This window comes from Salmo salar, chromosome ssa02, assembly GCF_905237065.1.
Source record: "Salmo salar chromosome ssa02, Ssal_v3.1, whole genome shotgun sequence".
In the NCBI taxonomy this organism is placed as follows: Eukaryota; Metazoa; Chordata; class Actinopteri; order Salmoniformes; family Salmonidae; genus Salmo; species Salmo salar.
Window position 1 is genome coordinate 14,074,635 of NC_059443.1, and position 24,772 is coordinate 14,099,406.

At 44.7% G+C, this 24,772-nt stretch overlaps 1 protein-coding gene across 2 annotated transcripts in view; it reads left to right on the forward strand.

The window, feature by feature from the left end:
- The window catches only part of nek11 (NIMA-related kinase 11), a 98,031-nt gene that overhangs the window by 24,179 nt on the left and 49,080 nt on the right, over positions 1-24,772 (forward strand). For both annotated transcript variants that reach the window (XM_045698340.1, XM_045698334.1), the window contains exons 4-12: positions 6,847-6,965; positions 7,182-7,246; positions 8,283-8,409; positions 10,900-11,049; positions 11,257-11,335; positions 14,899-14,984; positions 19,715-19,834; positions 21,850-21,943; positions 23,902-24,031. In XM_045698340.1, the coding sequence (XP_045554296.1) occupies positions 6,847-6,965; positions 7,182-7,246; positions 8,283-8,409; positions 10,900-11,049; positions 11,257-11,335; positions 14,899-14,984; positions 19,715-19,834; positions 21,850-21,943; positions 23,902-24,031 (970 nt within the window). The remainder of the gene's footprint in view (positions 1-6,846; positions 6,966-7,181; positions 7,247-8,282; positions 8,410-10,899; positions 11,050-11,256; positions 11,336-14,898; positions 14,985-19,714; positions 19,835-21,849; positions 21,944-23,901; positions 24,032-24,772) is intronic.

Genomic DNA, 24,772 nt, shown 5'->3' on the forward strand with positions numbered 1-24,772 from the left:
GATGATTGAGTTGGAGGCGTGCATGGCCACGCAGTCATGGGTGAACAGGGGGTACAGGAGAGGGCTGAGAACGCACCCTTGTGGGGCCCCAGTGTTGAGGATCAGCGGGGTGGAGATGTTGTTACCTACCCTCACCACCTGGGGGCGGCCCGTCAGGAAGTCCAGGATCCAGTTGCACAGGGCGGGGTCAAGACCCAGGGTCTCGAGCTTAATGATGAGTTTGCAGGGTACTATGGTGTTAAATGCTAAGCTGGAGTCGATGAACAGCATTCTTACATAGGTATTCCTCTTGTCCAGATGGGTTATGGCAGTGTGCAGTGTGATTGCGATTGCGTTGTCTGTGGACCTATTGGGGCGGTAAGCAAATTGGAGTGGGTCTAGGGTGTCAGGTAGGGTGGAGGTGATATGGTCCTTGACTAGTCTCTCAAAGCGCTTCATGATGACGGAAGTGAGTGCTACGGGGCGATAGTCATTTAGCTCAGTTACATGCACTTTCTTGGGAACAGAAACAATGGTGGCCCTCTTTAAGCATGTGGGAACAGCAGACTGGGATAAGGATTGATTGAATATGTCCGTAAACACACCAGCCAGCTAGTCTGCGAATGCTCTGAGGACGCGGATGGGGATGCCGTCTGGGCCTTGCGAGGGTTAACACTTTTAAATGTTTTACTCACGTTGGCTGCAGTGAAGGAGAGCCCGCAGATTTTGGTAGTGGGCCGTGTCAGTGGCACTGTGTTGTCCTCAAAGCGAGCAAAGAAGTTGTTTAGTTTGTCTGGGAGCAAGACATTGTGGTCCGCAACGGGGTTGGTTTTCCCCATCCGCGTTTGTAGTCCGTGATTGACTGTAGACCCTGCCACATACCTCTCGTGTCTGAACCATTGAATTGCGACTCTACTTTGTCTCTATACTGACGCTTAGCTTATTTGATTGCCATGCGGAGGGAATAGCTACACTGTTTGTATTCGGTCATGTTTCCGGTCACCTTGCCCTGATTAAAAGCAGTGGTTCACGCTTTCAGTTTTGCGCGAATGCTGCCATCAATCCACGGTTTCTGGTTGGGAATGTTTTATTAGACGCTGTGGGTACAAGATCACCGATGCACTTGCTAATAAACTCGCTCACCGAATCAGCATATTCATCAATGTTATTGTCCGACGCTATGCGGAACATATCCCGGTCCACGTGATCGAAGCAATCTTGAAGAGTGGAATCCGATTGTTCGGACCAGCGTTGAACAGACCTGAGCACGGGCGCTTCCTGTTTTAGTTTCTGTCTATAGGCTGGGAGCAACAAAATGGAGTCGTGGTCAGATTTTCTGAAAGGAGGTCGTGGGAGGGTTTTATATGCGTCGCGGAAGTTAGCCCGGGTCGCGCATTCGATATGCTGATAAAATTTAGGGAGCCTTGTTTTCAAATTAGCCTTGTTAAAATCCCCAGCTACAATACATGCAGCCTCAGGATATGTGGTTTCCAATTTACATGGAGTCAAATGTAGTTCTTTCAGGGTCATCAATGTGTCTGATTGGGGCGGGATATAGACGACTGTGATTATGATCGAAGAGATAGGAGAGGCTATAGAGTCAGCTACCATCCTCAGTAGCTTTCAATCTCTGTTGTTAATGCCAAGAGGTTTGTCATTATTGATTGTAAACAATAATCTTTCCATCTCTCCCGCACTTACTTTACAAAATTCTAACTTGCAATGCTTTTCTTTCATTATTTGTTTTTTTATGCATGAATACGATGGCTCACGGTTCGTTGTTGGCATTTCCTTCCTAAATTTGCCCACTTTGCCAATGAAGTAATCATTAAAATAGTTTGCAACATCAAATGGTTTTGTGATGAATAAGCCATCTGATTCGATGAAAGATGGAGTTGAATTTGTCTTTCTCCTACTACAGTAGATAATAGTAGGTAGGGGTCCTGGCTTCCAGTCTTTCTCCTACTAGATTACAGCAGGTAGGGGTCCTGTCTTCCAGTCTTTCTCCTACTAGATTACAGCATGTACGGGTCCTGTTATCCAGTCTTTATCCTACTAGATTACAGCAGGTAGGTGTCCTGTCTTCTAGTCTTTCTCCTACTAGATTACAGCATGTACGGGTCCTGTTATCCAGTCTTTATCCTACTAGATTACAGCAGGTAGGTGTCCTGTCTTCCAGTCTTTCTCCTACTAGATTACAGCATGTACGGGTCCTGTTATCCAGTCTTTATCCTACTAGATTACAGCAGGTAGGTGTCCTGTCTTCCAGTCTTTCTCAAAACAATCATGGTGTACAAGACACCTGTCTGATTGGCGCCTGTCTGAGTGGACTGATCCATTGTGGAGGCCGTGGAGATGGCACAGTTCATCAGTCTAAGAGATGTGCTACTGAAATTGTGTATGGTTATATTATGTAAGAACCATGGTGCAACACAAATCAAAATTATATTATTTTATAACAAATGCGCTTTCTCCCATGTTGGATAGTGGTTACTGTCCTGAAACACATTAGGTCTATAATCAACAGTCTAACTGTTAAATGTGCCTGGCTTTGTAAATCTTCCATTTATATCTACAGAAATAACACAGATCCTGCTTCTGTTGTCTGTTTGACTGTTTGTTTAATAGCCTACTGATTCTGTGAGCAATAAGCCTTACGTGTAACGGTTGTCGTACTGTAGAGAAGACCAAGGCGCAGCGGATTGCGTGCTCAACATCATAATTTATTAAATAATGAGAACACGGAAAAAACAAGAAAATAACGAAGGACAAACCGACAGTTCTACAGGCTATATAGATACTTACAGCAGTGCAAAATAAATAACTACCCACAAGTGACAAATAAAACACACACCTACTTATAGGACTCCCAATCAGAGGCAACTAGAAACACCTGCCTCCAATTGAGAGTCCAGCACCCAACCTACACATAGAAAAACTAACCTAGAACATACCCATAGAAATACAAACATAAACTAGTGACCAAAAAAACCCGTAATACATAAATCAACTACCCTCTGCCAAGTCCTGACCAAACTACAATAACAAAATATCCTCTATACTGGTCAGGACGTGACAGTACCCCCCCCAAAGGTGCAGACCCCGGATGCACCTACACAAAACACAGAAAACCCCAAAACAAACAGAAAAATCCCCCTAAACTAAAGGGAGGGAAGGGAGGGTGGCTGCCGTCAACGATGGCACTGTGCTACACCCCCCCTCCCCAACCCACCTATATAGGAGGCGGCTCAGGTACGGGACGCGGACTCCGCTCCACCCTCGACGTCGCCCACTTAGGTGGCGCCCCTGGCCGCGCCGGAGGACTGGCGGGCGACTCTGGCGGCGCTGGCCCAAGATTCACCAGGCTGGGGAGACATAAAGGAGGCCTGGCCCTGGGCGCAGGCACAGGACTCACCAGGCTGGGGAGACATGAAGGAGACCTGGCCCTGGGCGCAGGCACAGGACTCACCAGGCTGGGGAGACATGAAGGAGGCCTGGCCCTGGGCGCAGGCACAGGACTCACCAGGCTGGGGGGCGGCTCTGGCGGCTCCGGGCAGGCGGGTGGCTCTGGCGGCTCTGGACAGGCGGGCGGCTCTGGCGGCTCCGGACAGGCGGGCGGCTCTGGCGGCGCCGGACAGGCGGGCGGCTCTGGGGGCTCCTGACTGGCGGGCGGCTCTGGCGGCTCCTGGCTGGCGGGTGGCTCTGGCGGCTCCTGACTGGCGGGCGGCTCTGGCGGCTCCTGGCTGGCGGGCGGCTCTGGCGGCTCCTGGCTGGCGGGCGGCTCTGGCGGCTCCTGGCTGACGCACTAGAAGCTTGATGCGTGGTGCTGGTACTGGACGTGCCAGCCTGGAGACACGCACCTCAGGGCTAGTGCGTGGAGCAGGAAAATCTGGACCGTAGAGGCGTGCTGGCGGTCTTGAGCGCAGGACTGGTATCACCCGTACTGGCTGGATGCCCACTTTCCCCTGGCACATGCGGGGCACTGGTACTGCGCATACCGGCCTGAAAATACCCGGCCTTGCCACAGCACCCATCACCCCAAAGCACGGGACCTGTCCAGTATGTCTCTGCCCAAAAAGGGTACGGGGAGCTGGCCTGGGGCTCCATCCTCGCCCCGCCAAACTACCCTTGTGCCCCCCCAATTTTTTTTATTGGGGCTGCCTCTCAGACTCCCTTAACTCCTCCATAGCCCTGGAAATGCTTATCCTTAGTTCTGTCCATGTCTCACGATAGTCCATCCGTTGCTCCCTCCTCCGCTGCTTGGTCCATTTTTGGTGGGTAGTTCTGTAACGGTTGTCGTACTGTAGAGAAGACCAAGGCACAGCGGATTGCGTGCTCAACATCATAATTTATTAAATAATGAGAACACGGAAAAAACAAGAAAATAACGAAGGACAAACCGACAGTTCTACAGGCTATATAGATACTTACAGCAGTGCAAAATAAATAACTACCCACAAGTGACAAATAAAACACACACCTACTTATAGGACTCCCAATCAGAGGCAACTAGAAACACCTGCCTCCAATTGAGAGTCCAGCACCCAACCTACACATAGAAAAACTAACCTAGAACATACTCATAGAAATACAAACATAAACCAGTGACCAAAAAACCCCGTAATACATAAATCAACTACCCTCTGCCACGTCCTGACCAAACTACAATAACAAAATATCCTCTATACTGGTCAGGACGTGACATTATGCAGCCACATGTCGGATAAACATGTCAGTGTCCGTGTATAGGTGATGAGGAAAAGGAGTCAATCGCAGGACACCGAACTGAGTAAAACATAAGTCATTTACTCAAATAAAATTTCAGTATACAAAATCCACGCAGGGAAAACAAGAACTACAAACACAACGAACAATACCAACAGTAAAACAATAACGCACAAAACATCATGATGACCAGAGGGTTTAAATAGGGAAGTAATCATAACAAAATGGGAACCAGGTGTGAACAATCAAGACATAACCAATCGACAAAGAAACATGGATCGGTGGCAGCTAGAAAGCCGGTGACGATGACCGCCGAACGCCACCCGAACAAGGAGAGGCACCAACTTCGGCGGAAGTCGTGACAAAACAATTCCACAAATTCGTCTGTTTTTAATCTTTGCTATGCTGTAATAAAGGCTTTACACTTTTTTTCATTAGACCAGCCTCTATGGCATTATTTATAATTTATTTAATGTTGTTTACTCTGTTCCAAATTGAGAGCGCATCCTGTTTAGTCTTAATACTGTAACTTACTGAGGCCTTAGGCTTATATTTCAACACTTATATAGGCTACTGCAATAAATAGGCCTAAACTGCCCCATTTCGTAAATTGCATTCACAAATAAATGTGACTGTTTTTAGTCTTTGCTGTAATAAAGGCTTTACAAGAAAAAAACTAAAATTGTTACAATAGACTACCTATTACGCTTGTAATTTATTTTATGTTGTTTACATTGTTACAAATGGTAAGAAATGTTTTATTGTAATCTAACAGCACCTGTTTGGCACACATAATATGCATGAAGCGCATGCTCCTTACCTTCTTTTTCTTTATCTCCAGTATTTTCCACAACTTGTCAAATTTATTCCACACATCTGAACTCCCCTTTTACCTCCTGAGCAACCAGTAAACATTCCCCCGTATCAAGTTTGTTTGTCACATCCTGTGCATCCATTTTGCTGTCATGCGTTACAGTGTTCAGAGTTTGTTATAACCAATTTATTGATATGATTATAATATGCTATAGGTCAGGCCCTATTAGTCACGTGCATGCGATGCATACATGTGTCACGTAAAGAGAGCAAGGGTTGAGAGAATAGGGAATGTTTTTCCTAAACAAATTAGGAATTTCGGTAACATATCTTTTCAGTCAGAAATGGCTGTAATTATGTTGCAGCAACACGGACAGCACGATACACACTGTTGATGTTCTGTGGTGGACGCTGCAGCAGCGAGGAGAGAGACAACGGGTGCTAGTCACACTTGTTTTTAACACAGCGCAGCAAATCCAGGAGGCATAATCAAATCAATTGCAGTCGGACTCCCTCTAGTCATTTCTGTGTCTTAATTATTTAATGAAACAGTTTGCTTAAAGCATTTTTAGCCGAGGACAGACCTACCTGACACAGATACAGCTTATGTTGTTCCATCACCCCCCATATACACACAAAATAGGCTTTTCCCCACTACACAGAAGCTCAGATGCATGCAGGCATGCTTGTAGACACGTGCACACACACACACACACACACACACACACACACACACACACACACACACACACACACACACACACACACACACACACACACACACACACACACACACACACACACACACACACACACACACACACGCACACTGTCAGAGCATCATAACCTACTCAGCGCCTCTCAGAATGAACCAGTGAGGACATTACCCGTCCCACACCCCTACAGTTCCATTAAGAAGTTCACTGGTGCTGTTCTGTTCTCTCTGGAAGTCCCATTAGAGAGAATAAAGCCAGCTCAGATCTCATTCCAGCTTATCCTCACAGACAGTTAAATGGTCACAATGGCAGCTGACAGAGGACCTTTCTGTCTGGAGTGTAAAATAGAGATGAGGATTCAGAGCTCTCTTAGTGTTGATGCACTTAGCTCTTACAGTTAGAGTTGATGCACATTTCCCCCAGAATGGAAATTAATGAACTTATGGACGTAATGGAATGGGTATTTTGCAAAAGGTTTTCCACAATGTGTATCCACAATAGTGTGTTGGTGGGTGTGTGCGTGCATGCACCTGTGTACACTTGCATGCATTTATTGTGATGTGGGTATCTGTATGAATATCTGAGTCTGTTGCTATAATATTCTATGCTCTAGGACAGGGACTTGGACTGTCATCTGGAGGAAGTGAGAGAAGCAGGGCAGAGCTTGCCTGAGACCCAGGTCACTGATTGGCTGATCCAGCTGCTGCTTGGACTCCACTACATGCATAACAGGTTCATACTGTATTTATACTTTTAAAGTCCAAGACTCCATTGGTCAAAAATGAAGAGTACATAAGGGGGAGGTCTAAGAACCACAGGGATCTAAACAAGGATATATTTTGGACTTCAAAGTATCATGATTGCATTGTGCAAGGTTTATTTCTTTATTGTACTCCTGCCTGTCTGCCTGTCTGCTGATATCTGTTTGTCCTGCCTCCTCTGTCCCAGGCGCATCCTCCACAGAGATCTGAAGGCCAAAAATATCTTCCTGAAAAGGAACATAGTTAAAATCGGTGAGTTCCAATGCAGCAGGGGCCCATGGGAGTTTTTTTTGTTTGTTTGAAATCTTTGCTAGTCCTTAAAAGTGCAGGGAGGCTGTGTCACGCCTGTTAAATTCAAAGGCTCTCTCCATATGTCAGCGGCATACAATTACCTACAAAGGTAATGGATGAATACAAAAGTGTTGAAAGTACACACAGTTTATACACAGCACACAGTTTATACACAGCACATCATCTGTAGCCCACTGTGTAAATCACTGTCAGTTGTTTGCTTACAAGATTTAGATCAAATATGTAATTCACTTTAACAAATTAAGACAATAGAACATAATAAGGGCATGCACTTTAATGTGCTAATGGTTCAATTCCAAACAGAAAATGTGCTGATGGTTCAATTCCAAACAGAAAACTGTCTACTTTAATGTGCTAATTGTTCAAATCCAACCCGAAAAAGGCCTACTTTAATGTGCTAATAGTTCAATTCCAAACAGAAAACGTGCTAATGGCTCAATTCCAAACAGAAAACGGTCTACTTTAATGTGCTAATGGTTCAATTCCAAACAGAAAATGTGCTAATGGTTCAATTCCAAACAGAAAACGGTCTACTTTAATGTGCTAATGGTTCAATTCCAAACAGAAAACTGTCTACTTTAATGTGCTAATGGTTCAATTCCAAACAGAAAACTGTCGTTCTTTCCTCTTCCTATGATGACTCATCCTTGTCACTCGAAAGAGGACTGGATAGGTGAAAGCAATATGGCGGACACTTCTTTCAGGCTTTTTATTGTCCTTCTGCATAGTGCTCACACCCATCCTCCTGGTCCTTTCAGATGGGATCAATGAGGGCACAGGAAATAGGAACAGGTTCCAGTTTGGAAATAATCACCACATAATGCTTGATAAATTCATCTGCTTAGTCTAGAGTTAGCATTATTAGGTAATGTATTGTTGCTGTTAATTGTTCTTTGTTTTGTTTCCTACCTTGTGCAAATTGCACTTTACAAATATAATATATTATTATTATAAGTGTTGCTCTTCCTCCGTTCAGGTGATTTTGGGGTGTCCTGTCTGCTGATGGGGTCATGTGACCTGGCCACCACCTTCACGGGCACGCCTTACTACATGAGCCCTGAAGTACTGAACCACCACGGTTACGACTCCAAGTCTGATATCTGGTAGGAAGGTGGAGCAGCACACTGAGGCTCAAAGACAGAAAGGTCAAAGTTAGGTTAAAGTTCAAATGTAAAGAAAGGTAAGGTTAGATAGGTTGAACGGTGAGTGGACATTGACATTTATCTTGATGCTGCACTGTTTGTTTATGTGTGTAGTAACTTTCTTGTCACTTGTAACGCTTGTTTTGTGTTGCGGCAGCCACCACAAGTTTTATTATGTGAATGTTTGTCATGTTTAAAACTTTTAATGAAACAAACACCTTTAGAGCTCTGCGTTTTGAAGATGAGTTCTTTTTTGATTCTCATACCCCTCCGAACCTCAAGAGAGTTGTTGACATCCAGTTTCCTCCGCCATCTCTCTGCTTCCTGCTAAGGCTACAGGTGCTGAGTTCAGAATGCTGTGTAATGCTGTCACGTATCAAGGCAGACTCTCATTGTGAGATTTGGCTGGCATTTACTGAGAACTTGCTACTCACTTCAAAGCAGTCCAAAAGGAGCATGGCTAAGAGGCACTTTGGATATGGACTGGAATATGTGATGAGTAATGAAGTGTAGAAGAGGGGTAGAAAAGGATTCATGTATAATGATGAATGGAGTCGATCCGGGCGTTGGTATGATCAGCAGGAGAGCATAAAGAACACCTTTAATACCAAGACCGACTATAGATCCCTCATTTTTCACTGCAGTCTGAAGTGCAAGCAAGCATCTACTGAACTCAAAGTTCTTTGAAAACAATGCAACAGTGGTAACTGTTCATGACTTCCTTCAGCACCAGTGCTCCATGGTTTCAAATAATAGTCTTTTTGAGAAGTTATTCATGAAGAAGAATCTGATTTCTTGGAGAAAAATAAGTACAGCCGGTAGAACATAGTACTGAATGGAGACAAAAGCACTGGCAACTCTGCACTATCCCTCCCAGCTGCCAGCAGCTACGTTCCACCCCTGGCCTTCCTTCCTCCCTTCTTTCCCTATTCATCTGTTTTCAAGAGGAAATTACCACTAATCCCAGAGTGGGAGTGGAAAATTGGCTTATTTTATCCGACAGAGAGGAAGAGAGATGGACAGAGAGGAAGAGAACAAGAAGCCAATTGAGGAGATGGTGGTGATCTCAGACACTGATACACAGCCCTCTGGGTAGTCTGTTGCCTCCCACTCCTCACTCCGCAAGGCTCAGCGTCTCTTCCCATAGACCACACTAATGAGAGAGGAAGTGGTCACCTCACGCCTCGACCGCTCTACTGTACCACGCACGGCCCGTTTAGCTGATCTCACAAGGAGGAGAGGGCTCACTGTAGGAAACAAGTAAAGACAGGAAGTGGGAGATGGACTTTAAGGGTTAGAAAGAGTACGAGGATTAGAGCAACAAATAGAGTCACAACTCTGTTAGGTCACAATGAGACAATGACTGGTGATAGATGTTTGAAATCCCTGTAATACATGGATGTCCACTCCTCTTCCCAATCCCTTCTTCTTATTTTACATCAAATAATACAATTATTACTTGATATAAAAACAATGGAACATTTGATATGGAAAATAAGATGGAGGCTTCCAGGGAAATGTAGATGATATTGTTTGTTTATCCTCCATTATGGTATCTGAATACATTCATATTCATTGTAGAATCACTCTGTCCATTTATATTACTTGCATTGTTGTTCTGGTGAACTGTGTGGCAGGATGCAATAAAACAAGAGATTAAGAGAGAGTGATATTAAAGACAAAGAGGTGGACGATTGACAAATAATACCTTTAACTCTCTAACTTCCATCTTCTTCCTGTCATCGTTTGGTTATCTCTCTAATCCATCAAGAGTAATAACGGGAGCTAGTATATTCATTCACATATGTCTGGCGGGCTATTATTATTCTCCCATCTAATCTGTTTATTCATGGCCACTTTCCTTTGATGCCAAACAACCTGCAGGAGAAGGGAGCTTTATTACACCTCAATAGAAGATCTGTACAGTTCCATTACCAGATGTGTTAATGTTCTCACTTCTTACTGATCTGTTTAGAGTCCTTGTGGGGTATTAGTCATATTGGAAATATGAGACGACATTGATTTATTGATTCAATTACACAGTAGATCAGAGTGTCAGGTCGCACTACCCTTCCAAGGGCAGGTAATGAATATGGAATGGAATGACAGTTTTGATCCAGTAGGTGACCTTATCACTGCTCAGATGGATGGGGACCTCAAAGGTTACCTCAACTGGCACCGACTGTTCCATACGACTGGACTTCAGGTCAGGACCAGTGGATCCTGGTGCAGTTGTATCCTTAACCAATGCAGGTGTACCCAGAGGGGTCGATGATATCACTACCAGTGTGAACTGTGTTGGCTGATTTTGTGTGTGTGTGTGTGTGTGTGTGTGTGTGTGTGTGTGTGTGTGTGTGTGTGTGTGTGTGTGTGTGTGTGTGTGTGTGTGTGTGTGTGTGTGTGTGTGTGTGTGTGTGTGTGTGTGTGTGTGTGTGTGTGTGTGTGTTTCAGGGCCCTAGGCTGTATCCTGTATGAGATGTGTTGCCTCTCACACGCCTTTGAAGGACACAACTTCTTGTCAGTTGTGATGAAGATAGTGGAGGGAGAAACCCCCAGACTGACAGCCAGTTACTCTCTGGAGCTCAACACACTCATGCAAAGGTGAGAAGGTATTAGCTGGAGAATGTAAGGGTCAACTCAGTAACACATAGTAACACAGAGTTCATACCTCTCACATTGTGCTTCAAAGTGTACAAAAGGATAATACAGGATAAAGAGTTTCTTACCCTCCTTCAAACCCTAACACTTAACTTAGCTTCAAACCCTAACCCTTAACTTATCCAGAACCATGTGCTATGTCTCTTTTAGGATGCTGGAGAAAACCCCGTCATCCAGGCTCTCTGCTGCAGAAGCTCTGAAGACAAAATTCATTGAGGACAGTATGCAGGTTAGACCTATCCTGGAAACATAACACATATCACAGCAATATAAATACTTCCTAAAGCTGATTGATTGGTTGATTGATTGGGGTGGCTCCAAAGGTCAAATGGGCAGAGCTATGGTACCAGAATCACAGACTAATCAAACCTACTGGCTGGTTGGATTTACTCAATGCTAAATTGACTTCCTGTCATAGTTCACTTTTTTCCACAGCACATTTTCTGTGTTCATAACCTTTTCTACCATGACAGGTTAGAAAGTCAGTATTTCATCTGTCGTCCACATTCTTATTGACAATTCACACACACACACACACACACACACACACACACACACACACACACACACACACACACACACACACACACACACACACACACACACACACACACACACACACACACACACACACACACACACACACACACACACACACACACACACACACTCAGACAGGAAAATGAAGCTCACTAAGCTCATGTGAGATGTCAAATAATGTACTGTATCTGACAAGCATGTACGGTGCCTTCGGAAAGTATTCAGACTACTTGACTTTTTCCACATTTTGTTAGGTTACAGCCTTATTCTAAAATGTATTACATAATTTTTCCCCCCTTCATCAATCTACACACAATACCCCATAATGACAAAGCAAAAATATGTTTTTAGACATTTTTGCTAATTTATAAAAAATAAAAAACTGAAATATCACATTTACATAAGTATTCAGACCATTTACTCAGTACTTTGTTGAAGCACCTTTGGCAGTGATTACAGCCTCGAGTCTTCTTGGGATGACACTACAAGCTTGGCACACCTGTATTTGGGGAGTTTCTCCTTTTTCTCTGCAGATCCTCTCAAGTTCTGTCAGGTTGGATGGGGAACGTTGCTGCACAGCTATTTTCAGGTCTCTCTAGAGATGTGCGATTGGGTTCAAGTCTGGGCTCTGGCTGGGCCACTCAAGGACATTCAGAGACTTGTCCCAAAGCCACTCCTACGTTGTCTTGGCTGTGTGCTTAAGGTTGTTGTCCTGTTGGGAGGTGAACTTTCTCCCCAGTCTGAGGTCCTGAGTGCCCTGGAACAGGTTTTCATCAAGGATCTCTCTGTATTTTGCTCATTTCATCTCTGCCTTGATCTTGACTAGTCTCCCAGTCCTTGCCGCTGAAAAACATCCCCACTGCATGATGCTGCCACCATCATGCTTCACCGTAGGGATGGTGCCAGGTTTCCTCCAGACGTGATACTTGGCATTCAGGTCAAAGAGTTGTTTTCATCAGACCAGAGAATGTTGTTTCTCATGGTCTGAGAGTCTTTAGGTGCCTTTTGTCAAACTCCAAGTGGCTGTCATGTGCCTTTTACTGAGGTGTGGCTTTCGTATGGCCACTCTACCATAGAGGCCTGATTGGTGGAGTGCTGCAGAAATGGTTGTCCTTCTGGAAGGTTCTCCCATCTCCACAGAGGAACTCTAGAGCTCTGTCAGAGTGACCATTTGGTTCTTGGTCACCTCCCTGACCAAGGCCCTTCTTCCCCGATTGTTCTTGGGGACCTTCAATGCTGCAGAGATTTTTTGGTACTCTTCCCCAGATCTGTGCCTCGACACAATCCTGTCTTGGAGCTCTACGGACAATTCCTTCGACCTCATGGCTTGGTTTTTGCTCTGACATGCACTGTCAACTGTGGAACCTTATATAGACAGGTTTATGCCTTTCCAAATCATGTCCGATCAATTGAATTTCACCAATGTGGGCTCCAATCAAGTTATAGAAACATCTCAAGGATGATCAATGGAAACAGGATGCACCTGAGCTCAATTTAGAGTCTCATAGCAAAGGGTCTGAATACTTATGTAAATAAGGTATTTCTGTTTTAGTTTTTTTTCATTATGGAGTATTGTGTGTAGATTGCTGAAGTTGTTTCTTTTTAATCCATTTTAGAATAAGGCTGTAACTTAACAAAATGTTGAAAAAGTCAAGGGGTCTGAATACTTTCGAAGGCACCGTATGTAAATGTACACATTACATGGATACACATCTGGTGGTCTGTGTTTAGTTTCTGCCTTGTGCAGTATGGTAACCTGACTGGACATGATGTATTCTGTTGAGCTTTCTTTCTGTCAGCACTGCATTTTTTTGTATTGCATTTCTCTCTAGCACCAATGGCTGAATGTACATGTAAAGTATATGTATAAGTATATGATGTGGCTATCCCCTTTTATGTCTGTATGCTAGCCTGACTGTTGTCTCCTTCTCAGTAAACATGGTAATTGGTGTTGCCTGGCTGTTCTGTGTTCACATAAAACACAATGGTTCTTTGATGTCTCTTGTTTTATCTCCTCCTCCTCCATATCTTCTCCATCTCTCCCTCCAGCTCCTCCATCTCTCCCTCCTCCATATCTCCTCCATCTCTCCTCCTGCATCTCTCCCTCCATCTCTCCCTCCTTCATATCTCCTCCATCTCTCCCTCCATATCTCCTCCATCTCTCTCCCTCCATCTCTCCTCCTCCATCTCTCCCTCCATCTCTCCTCCCTCCTCCTCTTCCTTCTCCTCCTCCTCCTCCATCTCTCCCTCCTCATCTCTCCCTCCTCCATCTCTCCTCATCTGTCTCTCCCCCTCCTCCTCCTCCATCTCTCTTCCTCCATCTCTCCTCCATCTCTCCTCTCTCCTCCTCTTCCTCCTCCTCCATCTTTCCCTCCTCCATCTCTTCTCCTCCTCCATCTCGCACTCCGCTTCCTCCATCTCTCCTCCTCCATCTCTCCTCCTCCATCTCTCCTCTTCCATCTCTCCCTCTGCTTCCTCCATTTCTCCCTCCATCTCTCCCTCTGCTTCCTCCATCTCTCCCTCCATCACCTCTCCTCCTCCATCTCTCCCTCTGCTTCCTCCATCTCTCCCTCCATCATCTCTCCTCCTCCATCTCTCCTCCCTCCTCCTCTCCCTCCTCCATCTCTCCTCCTCCATCTCTCCTCCCACCTCCTCTCCCTCCTCCATCTCTCCTCCTCCTTCTCTCCCCCCTACTCCATCTCTCCACCTCCATCTCTCCCCCTCCTCCTCCTCATCCATCTCTCCCTCTATTTGTATTCAGGGTGTGGCGTGACTGGTGTTATTTGTCCATGACAAGTTTCTTCTATTGTCCTGTGAATCTTCTCCCTCCCTCCCTCTCCCTCCCCCTCTCCCTCTCCCCCCAGTGGTTTACCCTCCATGTCCCTCTTTACTCTTGTTGACAGATTTCAGTGAGAGAATGAGGGACATAGAGATAGGGCACCACCCTCTATTATTCCGAAAGCACAGAGTTTCGAAAGAGAGGAAGAGGGAGAAAGAGAGAGGGAAAGAGAGGAAGAGAGAGGGAAAGACAGGAAGTGAGAGGAAATGAGAGGAAGAGAGAGGAAGAGAGAGGGAAAGAGTTGAAGAGAGAGAGAGAGAAAGAGAGCGAGGGAGGTAAACATATCAACGATGGTGAAGTAAGACAGGGATATACTAGTCTGTTAGTAATAAAGCAATAATATTGATAATGTTAACCTTTATCTCGCTCTTTCTTTTCTCTCTCTTTTTCTCTGTCTCACTCACTCTCTACAGATCTTAAAACACAAGTTCTGTAGTCTGACGCTGAGAGACAAGACATCGGCGGGAGAAAGAGACGCAGCACAGATATTGAAAGCGGTGTAAGGACATGCTCTATATTCTGTATGGTTTGTCTGTGGTTTGGGTTAGAAGGAAGAGGGAGAACTAAAACCACTATCATCCTCAGACATGAAGAATGAACACTGGCTCCTCAGTTTAGAGCTACGTGGCTGCAGTTACACACCAGTATCATCCTCAGACATGAAGAATGAACACTGGCTCCTCAGTTTAGAGCTACGTGGCTGCAGTTACACACCAGTATCATCCTCAGACATGAAGAATGAACACTGGCTCCTCAGTTTAGAGCTACGTGGCTGCAGTTACACACCAGTATCATCCTCAGACATGAAGAATGAACACTGGCTCCTCAGTTTAGAGCTACGTGGCTGCAGTTACACACCAGTATCATCCTCAGACATGAAGAATGAACACTGGCTCCTCAGTTTAGAGCTACGTGGCTGCAGTTACACACCAGTATCATCCTCAGACATGAAGAATGAACACTGGCTCCTCAGTTTAGAGCTACGTGGCTGCAGTTACACACCACTATCATCCTCAGACATGAAGAATGAACACTGGCTCCTTAGCTTAGCGCAATGTGGCTGCATCGGGACAGAGGGATTTTTAAGCATTTACCCAAACACACACTAATATTGCCATACTCTGTCCCTCTCCATAACCCCCCTCTCTCACTCTCTGTCTGTCCTCTCTCTCTATCTATCTATCTCTCTATCTCTCAATCTCTCTATCTCTCTCTCTCTCTCTTTCTCTCTCTTTCTCTCTCACTTCCTCTCTCTCTCACTCTCTGTCTGTCCTCTCTCTCTCTCTCTCTCTCTATCTCTCAATCTCTCTATCTCTCTCTCTCTTTCTCTCTCTTTCTCTCTCACTTCCTCTCTCTCTCACTTTCTCTGTCCTCTCTCCTCTCTCTCTCACTTCCTCACACTCACATTTTCTCACTCACTCAGACATGGAAGCACAGTTAGTAGCAGCTGTCTCTTAAACAAACCAGACCGTCACTGATTCAAACTGGCACCAATCAGGGAAGGTGCCTGTCATCATTAGCTTAGCTGGCCACACACTCTCCTGTATGTCAGAGTAGCCAGGTGTAACATGCTGCAGAGAAAGACCAGATTAGGTCTAGGTCTTAGCAATAGCCACACCCATCTCTTTAGGATTGACACGATCATGTCATTTGTTACCTGATAGACTGCATCTGTAATGACTTGCCAAGGTGCCTTGGTAGCATGTGGACAATGCGATATGGTTGTGAGAAATTGTGATTAATTTGGGATTATGCATGATATGATTCTCTGATCTGATGTTATGCTTATTAACTGGTCAGTGACATGATCGTGTTATTCCACTTTGTACATACTAACCCTGATGACTTGTCGAATGGAATTCTACACACCTTATAGTTAGAGTTAGAGTTGTGGTTGAAGCCAGGGTTGTGGTTGAACTGGGATGTGGACATGATGCTAGGTTTAGGGTTGGGTCTAAGGTTAGGGTTGAACCAGGATGTGGACATTGTCGTGTCTTTGGGGGTACCATTAAATGGAAGATATGTTTATCAATTAGCTCCCTGTAATTATTATCACGCGATTAAACTGATTAATCGTTTAATTGTAATTAACTAGGAGATCGGGGCACCAAGGAGAATATTCAGATTACAAAGCTATAATTTTCGTAATATAACTTTCCTGTACTATAATATTATATTCTATTATAGTATAGGCCGATTATCTTCTAGTTTCAATGGTGTATTTACCTCTAGTCCAGTCTCATCCCAAACGTCGTAAATTGTTGTATCTGCACGAACCCAGTCTTTACTAAAATCATCCATACATCAATTGTCTTAAAATCATTTATTTACTACACTAAGTAATTAACAGAAAAACATACAAACAGTAATTATCATCACAAAGGATTGGTATCGGAATGTGCCCTTGTGGGCTAAACAGGCAGGTCGGCCTGTTGAACAATGGATCATAAACGGTCAGGCTCAGAAGTTACACAGAGTTCATTAATATGAACAATTGACAATTGAAGGCTCACTCATTCGGGAACAATTGCAATCAATATATATTTACGCTCAGTGTGTCGTCGTTCTTTGTTGGAGAGTTCGGTTCTGTTGGGAAGTTTTGTCCGCGTTCTCTCTCTCTCTCTCTCGGTTAGAATGGATCTTTCAGAGCGACATTCATTAATGTCGTCATCGAATGGTTGTTTCGTTGGTCTTCGCGTTCAATGATATAATTTACTTAGCTGCAGACTAATAATTAATATCAAAGACTTGTTCTTATTCTGTCAGTATCGATAGTCTAAAAGTTAACCACGTGGTATGGTTCACTTTCAGTAGAGGAATTGGAAGGTAAAACCTATTAGCCAACGGAGTGTAGGCCTGGTCTGGGGAAATGTAAATCAGGGGGTGTTTTATAGTGCCCATAGAACAGCTTCTCAAATGACGCCTGGTCCTGTATGGGTCCCTGGGGGCGTGCCTATGACTGAGTTAGATTTGGTTACAGAAATACAATTCTATCACATTACATCAGTACAATAGCATCTCAATGTCTTACAAAAGCTTTATCCTTATTAATACATTCCATACACCCATATGATGCAAGTCTTAAGCTAAGTCTATTATATAAACAGTTTTATGGTAATATGGCTATATTGTCTCTTCTGAGTATCACAAAATTGTACCAAGCGGATCAGTTCGTAGCTGGATTCTTCACCAATCTTCCATACCTTCTCCAGAACACAAAATGTCGCTTGGCCCTCCAATTCTATGAGTTGGAAGAATTTCCTGTGTCTCTCTATGGGCCATGTGGCCAGAGACTCTCCTGGAATTTTAGAGTTTTTACGACCCTTTACACACAGGGTCGATTGGGTGCAAAAGGGAGGGGTCAACTGTCCTCCCTGTACCAAAAGAGGCCAACGTCATGACAACATGGAGCTAGGTTTAGCATTGGGTCTACGGTTAGGGTTGAACCAGGATGTGGACATAGAGCTAGGTTTAGGGTTGGGTCCAAGGTTAGGGTTGAACCAGGATTTGGACATGAAGCTAGGGTAAAGGTTGGGTCTAAGGTTAGGGTTGAACCAGGATGTGGACATGAAGCTAGGGTAAAGGTTGGGTCTAAGGTTAGGGTTGAACCAGGATGTGAACATGAAGCTAGGGAAAGGGTTGGGTCTAAGGTTAGGGTTGAACCAGGATGTGGACATGAAGCTAGGGAAAGGGTTGGGTCTAAGGTTAGGGTTGAACCAGGATGTGGACATGGAGCTAGGTTTAGGGTTGGGTCTAAGGTTAGGCTTGAACTAGGATGTGGACATGGAACTAGGTTTAGGGTTGTTCTAAGGTTAGGGTTGAACCAGGATGTGGACATGGAGCTAGGTTTAGGGTTGGGTCCAAGGTTAGGGTTGAACTAGGATGTGGACATGGAGCTAGGTTTAGGTTTGGGTCTAAGGTTAGGGTTGAACCAGGATGTGGACATGGAGCTAGGGTAAAGGTTGGGTCCAAGGTTAGGTGTGAACCAGGATTTGGACATGAAGCTAGGGTAAAGGTTGGGTCTAAGGTTAGGGTTGAACCAGGATGTGGACATGAAGCTAGGGTAAAGGTTGGGTCTAAGGTTAGGGTTGAACCAGGATGTGAACATGAAGCTAGGGAAAGGGTTGGGTCTAAGGTTAGGGTTGAACCAGGATGTGGACATGAAGCTAGGGAAAGGGTTGGGTCTAAGGTTAGGGTTGAACCAGGATGTGGACATGGAGCTAGGTTTAGGGTTGGGTCTAAGGTTAGGCTTGAACCAGGATGTGGACATGGAACTAGGTTTAGGGTTGTTCTAAGGTTAGGGTTGAACCAGGATGTGGACATGGAGCTAGGTTTAGGGTTGGGTCCAAGGTTAGGGTTGAACTAGGATGTGGACATGGAGCTAGGTTTAGGTTTGGGTCTAAGGTTAGGGTTGAACTAGGATGTGGACATGGAGCTAGGGTAAAGGTTGGGTCTAAGGTTAGGGTTGAACCAGGATGTGGACATGGAGCTAGGTTTAGGTTTGGGTCCAAGGTTAGGGTTGAACCAGGATGTGGACATGGAGCTAGGATTAGGGTTGGGTGTAAGGTTAGGGTTGAACTAGGATGTGGACATGGAGCTAGGTTTAGGTTTGGGTCTAAGGTTAGGGTTGAACCAGGATGTGGACATGGAGCTAGGTTTAGGTTTGGGTCTAAGGTTAGGGTTGAACCAGGATGTGGACATGGAGCTAGGTTTAGGTTTGGGTCTAAGATTAGGGTTGAACCAGGATGTGGACATGGAGCTAGGTTGAGGGTTAGGCTTTCGGTTAGGTTTAGGCTTATGGTTAGGGTTTAAGTTATGGTTAGAGGACAGTGGGAGACATATCTGAATCAGGGTCTCCAATTAATATTCCTCTTGATTAGATCGTCTCTTTCATATGTATATTGTTTATATCTGATTACAGCCCATCTCACTCTAAATGACCTTGTTACATACATTACATGATGAAAGAAGTATTTACATTCACATAGGAAGTGACCTACAAAAGGTAAACGCTAGAATTCAATCAAATCCACCACACTGAGGTATTTACTGTGCACAGTATCTCTTTTTGCCATGGTAAATTCAAAATCCCATTAAGGCAGCAATTGTTTTTAACAGTGCAGAGGTAATTGTGTGTAGGAGTATCTGACCTCTGACCTATCTTACTCGCCAACGCTCCAGCCCTCCCAACCTCTGACCGTTGCCCTTTGACCTTTGCCCTTTGGACAGGCAGAGAAAGGTGCACCTTCAGACACTGAGGGAGAAGTCAGAGCTAGACAGAATGACCCCCAGGGAGAGAATGAGGCTGAGGAAGTTGCAGGCTGCCGACGACAAGGCCAGGAGGCTTAGGTAGGACACCCGCACATACACACACACGCACGCACATGTACACACACACACACACACACACACACACACACACACACACACACACACACACACACACACACACACACACACACACACACACACACACACACACACACACACACACACACACACACACACACAGCCCACACCACAGTCATTTGGTCCATGAACAGTATAGAGCCCGTGAGGTCCCGTTGGGATTCTCCTGGGGCTGATGCTTGGCTGGGTTCCTTTTAAAGATGAAGAGAGATTTGTGTAAATGCATTCTCCCCTGCCCTAGTTTCCTTGGGCTGAACTGTGTTGGAGACGTGTCTACAGGGAACGGTACTGAGAGCGACAGAGGGGTGGTGGATGGGAAGGACAACGGGCCAGGCAACAGGGCTATTGATGTGCTCTATGGAGTTCCAACTTTTATATATTATACAAGCCATGACCTTCTCTCTCTCCTCCTCTCCTCTCTCCCCTCTCTCCCCTCCCTCTCTCTCCCTCTTCTGCCTCTCACTTTCTCTCTCTCTCTCTCTCTCTCTCTCTCTCTCTCTCTCTCTCTCTCTCCCTGTCTCTCTCTCTCTCTCTCTCTCTCTCTCTCTCGCTCTCTCTCTCTGTCTCTCTCTCTCTCTTCTTTGTGTGTGGCTCTCTCTCTCTCTCTCTCTCTCTCTCTCTCTCTCTCCTCCTCTCCTCTCTCCCCTCTCTCCCCTCCCTCTCTCTCCCTCTTCTGCCTCTCACTTTCTCTCTCTCTCTCTCTCTCTCTCTCTCTCTCTCTCTCTCTCTCCCTGTCTCTCTCTCTCTCTCTCTCTCTCTCTCTCGCTCTCTCTCTCTGTCTCTCTCTCTCTCTTCTTTGTGTGTGGCTCTCTCTCTCTCTCTCTCTCTCTCTCTCTCTCTCTCTCTCTCTCTCTCTCTCTCTCTCTCTCTCTCTCTCTCTCTCTCTCTCTCTCGTCTCTCTCTCTCTCTCTCTCTCTCTCTCTCTCTCTCTCTCTCTCTCTCTGTGGGTCTCTGTCTACCTGTTTTGTTTCTTTCTCTCATTTTCTCTTTCTCTCTACCTATGTCCTTCCTCCTCTCTCTCCCTCTTTCCCTCTCTTTCCCACACTCTGTTGTTTCTGGTTGATAACTACAGTGTTATGACCTCCTAGTCTTAATGATCAACATAACCCACTGCCATCTCACTTTTATACTGTGTTGCATCATTCATCTACAGGTAACTGCCAAGATAAAGGAAACCCCAACATAGTGTCATAATAAGGCATTGGGCACCACGAGCCAGAACCGCTTCAATGCACCTTGGCATAGATTCTACAAGTGTCTGGAACTCAATTGGAGGGATGCGACACCATTCCTCCATGAGAAATTCCATCATTTGGTGTTTTGTTGATGGTGGTGGAAAACGCTGTCTCAGGCTCCGCTCCAGAATCTCCTATAAGTGTTCAATTGGGTTGAGATCTGGTGACTGAGACGGCCATGGCATATGGTTTACATCGTTTTCATGCTCATCAAATCATTTAGTGACCACTTGTGTCCTATGGATGGGGGCATTGTCATCCTATGGGGGAATAGCCATGGTAGACAAAATTATTTTTTATACATGACCCTAAGGATGTTTAACTCAGGAACCATACCTGTTTGGAAGCACCTGCTTTCATTAAACTTTGTATCCCTCATGATCTCAAGTGTTTCCATTATTTTGGCAGTTACCTGTATATTAAGATATAAGGCACGGGGGGTGTGGTATATATGGCCAATATACCACGGCTAAGGGCTGTTCTTAAGCGGGACGCAACGCGGAGTGCCTGGATACAGCCCTTAGCCGTGGTATATTGGCCATATACCACAAACCCCCGAGGTGCCTTATTGCTATTATGAACTGGTTACCAATGTAATTAGAGCAGTAAAAATAAATGTTTTGTCATACAAGTGGTATACAATCTGATATACCATGGCTGTCAGCCAATCAGCATTCAGGGCTTGAACCAGCCAGTTTATAATATAATGTAACACTACAGGAGACTTGCTGAGGAGAAATACCAGGAAAACCACTTCCGAATGCAGGAGCTGAGGAGCCTCCATTTCGAGAAAGTCAGTTTGGACGTCTTGAATGTAAGAGAGACAATTCTAAAAGTTGAATGAAAAGCTCTCTTAGGAAATAATGCATATACAGTGAGGGAAAAAAAGTATTTGATCCCCTGCTGATTTTGTACGTTTGCCCACTGACAAAGAAATGATCAGTCTATAATTTTAATGGTAGGTTTATTTGAACAGTGAGAGACAGAATAACAACAACAAAAATCTAGGAAAAAGCATGTCAAAAATGTTATAAATTGATTTGCATTTTAATGAGGGAAATAAGTATTTGATCCGCTCTCAATCAGAAAGATTTCTGGCTCCCAGGTGTCTTTTATACAGGTAATGAGCTGAGATTAGGAGCATACTCTTAAAGGGAGTGCTCCTAATCTCAGCTTGTTACCTGTATAAAAGACACCTGTCCACAGAAGCAATCAATCAATCAGATTCCAAACTCTCCACTATGGCCAAGACCAAAGAGCTCTCCAAGGATGTCAGGGACAAGATTGTAGACCTACACAAGGCTGGAATGGGCTACAAGACCATCACCAAGCAGCTTGGTGAGAAGGTGACAACAGTTGGTGCGATTATTCGCAAATGGAAGAAACACAAATGAACTGTCAATCTCCCTCGGCCTGGGGCTCCATGTAACATCTCACCTCGTGGAGTTGCAATGATCATGAGAACGGTGAGGAATCAGCCCAGAACTACACGGGAGGATCTTGTCAATGATCTCAAGGCAGCTGGGACCATAGTCACCAAGAAAACAATTGGTAACACACTATGCCGTGAAGGACTGAAATCCTGCAGCGCCCGCAAGGTCTCCCTGCTCAAGAAAGTACATATACATGCCCGTCTGAAGTTTGCCAATGAACATCTGAATGATTCAGAGGACAACTGGGTGAAAGTGTTGTGGTCATGTGAGACCAAAATGGAGCTCTTTGGCATCAACTCAACTCGCCGTGTTTGGAGGAGGAGGAATGCTGCCTATGACCACAAGAACACCATCCCCACCGTCAAACATGGAGGTGGAAACATTATGCTTTGGGGGTGTTTTTCTGCTAAGGGGACAAGACAACTTCACCGCATCAAAGGGACGATGGACGGAGCCATGTACCGTCAAATCTTGGGTGAGAACCTCCTTCCCTCAGCCAGGGCATTGAAAATGGGTTGTGGATGGGTATTCCAGCATGACAATGACCCAAAACACACGGCCAAGGCAACAAAGGAGTGGCTCAAGAAGAAGCACATTACGGTCCTGGAGTGGCCTAGCCAGTCTCTAGACCTTAATCCCATAGAAAATTTGTGGAGGGAGCTGAAGGTTCGAGTTGCCAAACGTCAGCCTCGAAACCTTAATGACTTGGAGAAGATCTGCAAAGAGGAGTGGGACAAAATCCCTCCTGAGATGTGTGCAAACCTGGTGACCAAGTACAAGAAACGTCTGACCTCTGTGATTTCCAACAAGGGTTTTGCCACCAAGTACTAAGTCATGTTTTGCAGAGGGGTCAAATACTTATTTCCCTCATTAAAATGGAAGTCATTTTCTAACATTTTTGACATGTGTTTTTCTGGATTTTTTGTTGTTGTTATTCTGTCTCTCACTGTTCAAATAAACCTACCATTAAAATTATAGACTGATCATTTCTTTGTCAGTGGGCAAACGTACAAAATCAGCAGGGGATCAAATACTTTTTTCCCTCACTGTAATTGGATGAAAAATGTTTAGTTTTTACCCTCTACGACTTTAATTACTTGAATTAACTAATTGTTTAAGTGAAATTAGTAGCCGGTTCTTTGGCCTGAGTTAAATTAAACACTAAGGGTGTCCCTTCTCCGTGAACCTCGTTTGGTATTCCCTTATGGTCTCATTAGCCAATCACTCGCTTCATAATTGAAACTCCCCCTAAAAATACAAAAAAAAATTGTCTTGTTAAAAAATTAAATATATACTTATGACTAATTGAATTGAAAACTCCATCACTTCCACCCAATAGGAGAGTGCAGGAGATGCAGTCCACCAGACTGCACCAATCCCATCTGAGAACTACCGGTCGCTGGGTTGTTCACAGCCAATGGGAAGGCAGCAGCAGGACAAGATGCGAATGTCTGAGCCAGTGGGACGTGGTGAGTATACTTTCTTCTTGTACCTTTTATTTCTGTTAACGATGACCTACTATAAGATCATGTTTTTATGCAATACATCTTGGTTGGCCTGCAGTACATGTTTTTCTTGCTATACTTTATTTACTTTGCCACCATGGCATTTTTTTGCCTTTACCTCCCTTATCTCACATCATTTGCTCACATTGTATATAATCTTTTTTTTTTTTTTTTTCTACTGCATCATTGATTGTATGTTGTTTTACTCCATGTGTAACTCTGTGTTTTTGTATGTTGTCGAACTGCTTTGCTTTATCTTGGCCAGGTCGCAATTGTAAATGAGAACTTGTTCTCAACTTGCCTACCTGGTTAAATAAAGGTGAAATAAATAAATAAAATAAAATAAACATCTTGGTTGGCCTGTAGTACATCTTGGTTAGCCTGCAGTACATCTTGGTTGGCCTGCAGTACATCTTGGTTGGCCTGCAGTACATTTTGGTTGGCCTGCAGTACATCTTGGTTAGCCTGCAGTACATCTTGGTTGGCCTGCAGTACATCTTGGTTGGCCTGCAGTACATCTTGTTTGGTCTGCAGTACATCCTGTTTGGTCTGCAGTACATCTTGGTTAGCTTGCAGTACGTCTTGGTTGGCCTGCAGTACGTCTTGGTTGGCCTGCAGTACATCTTGGTTGGCCTGCAGTACATCTTGGTTGGCCTGCAGTACATCTTGGTTAGCCTGCAGTACATCTTGGTTAGCCTGCAGTAC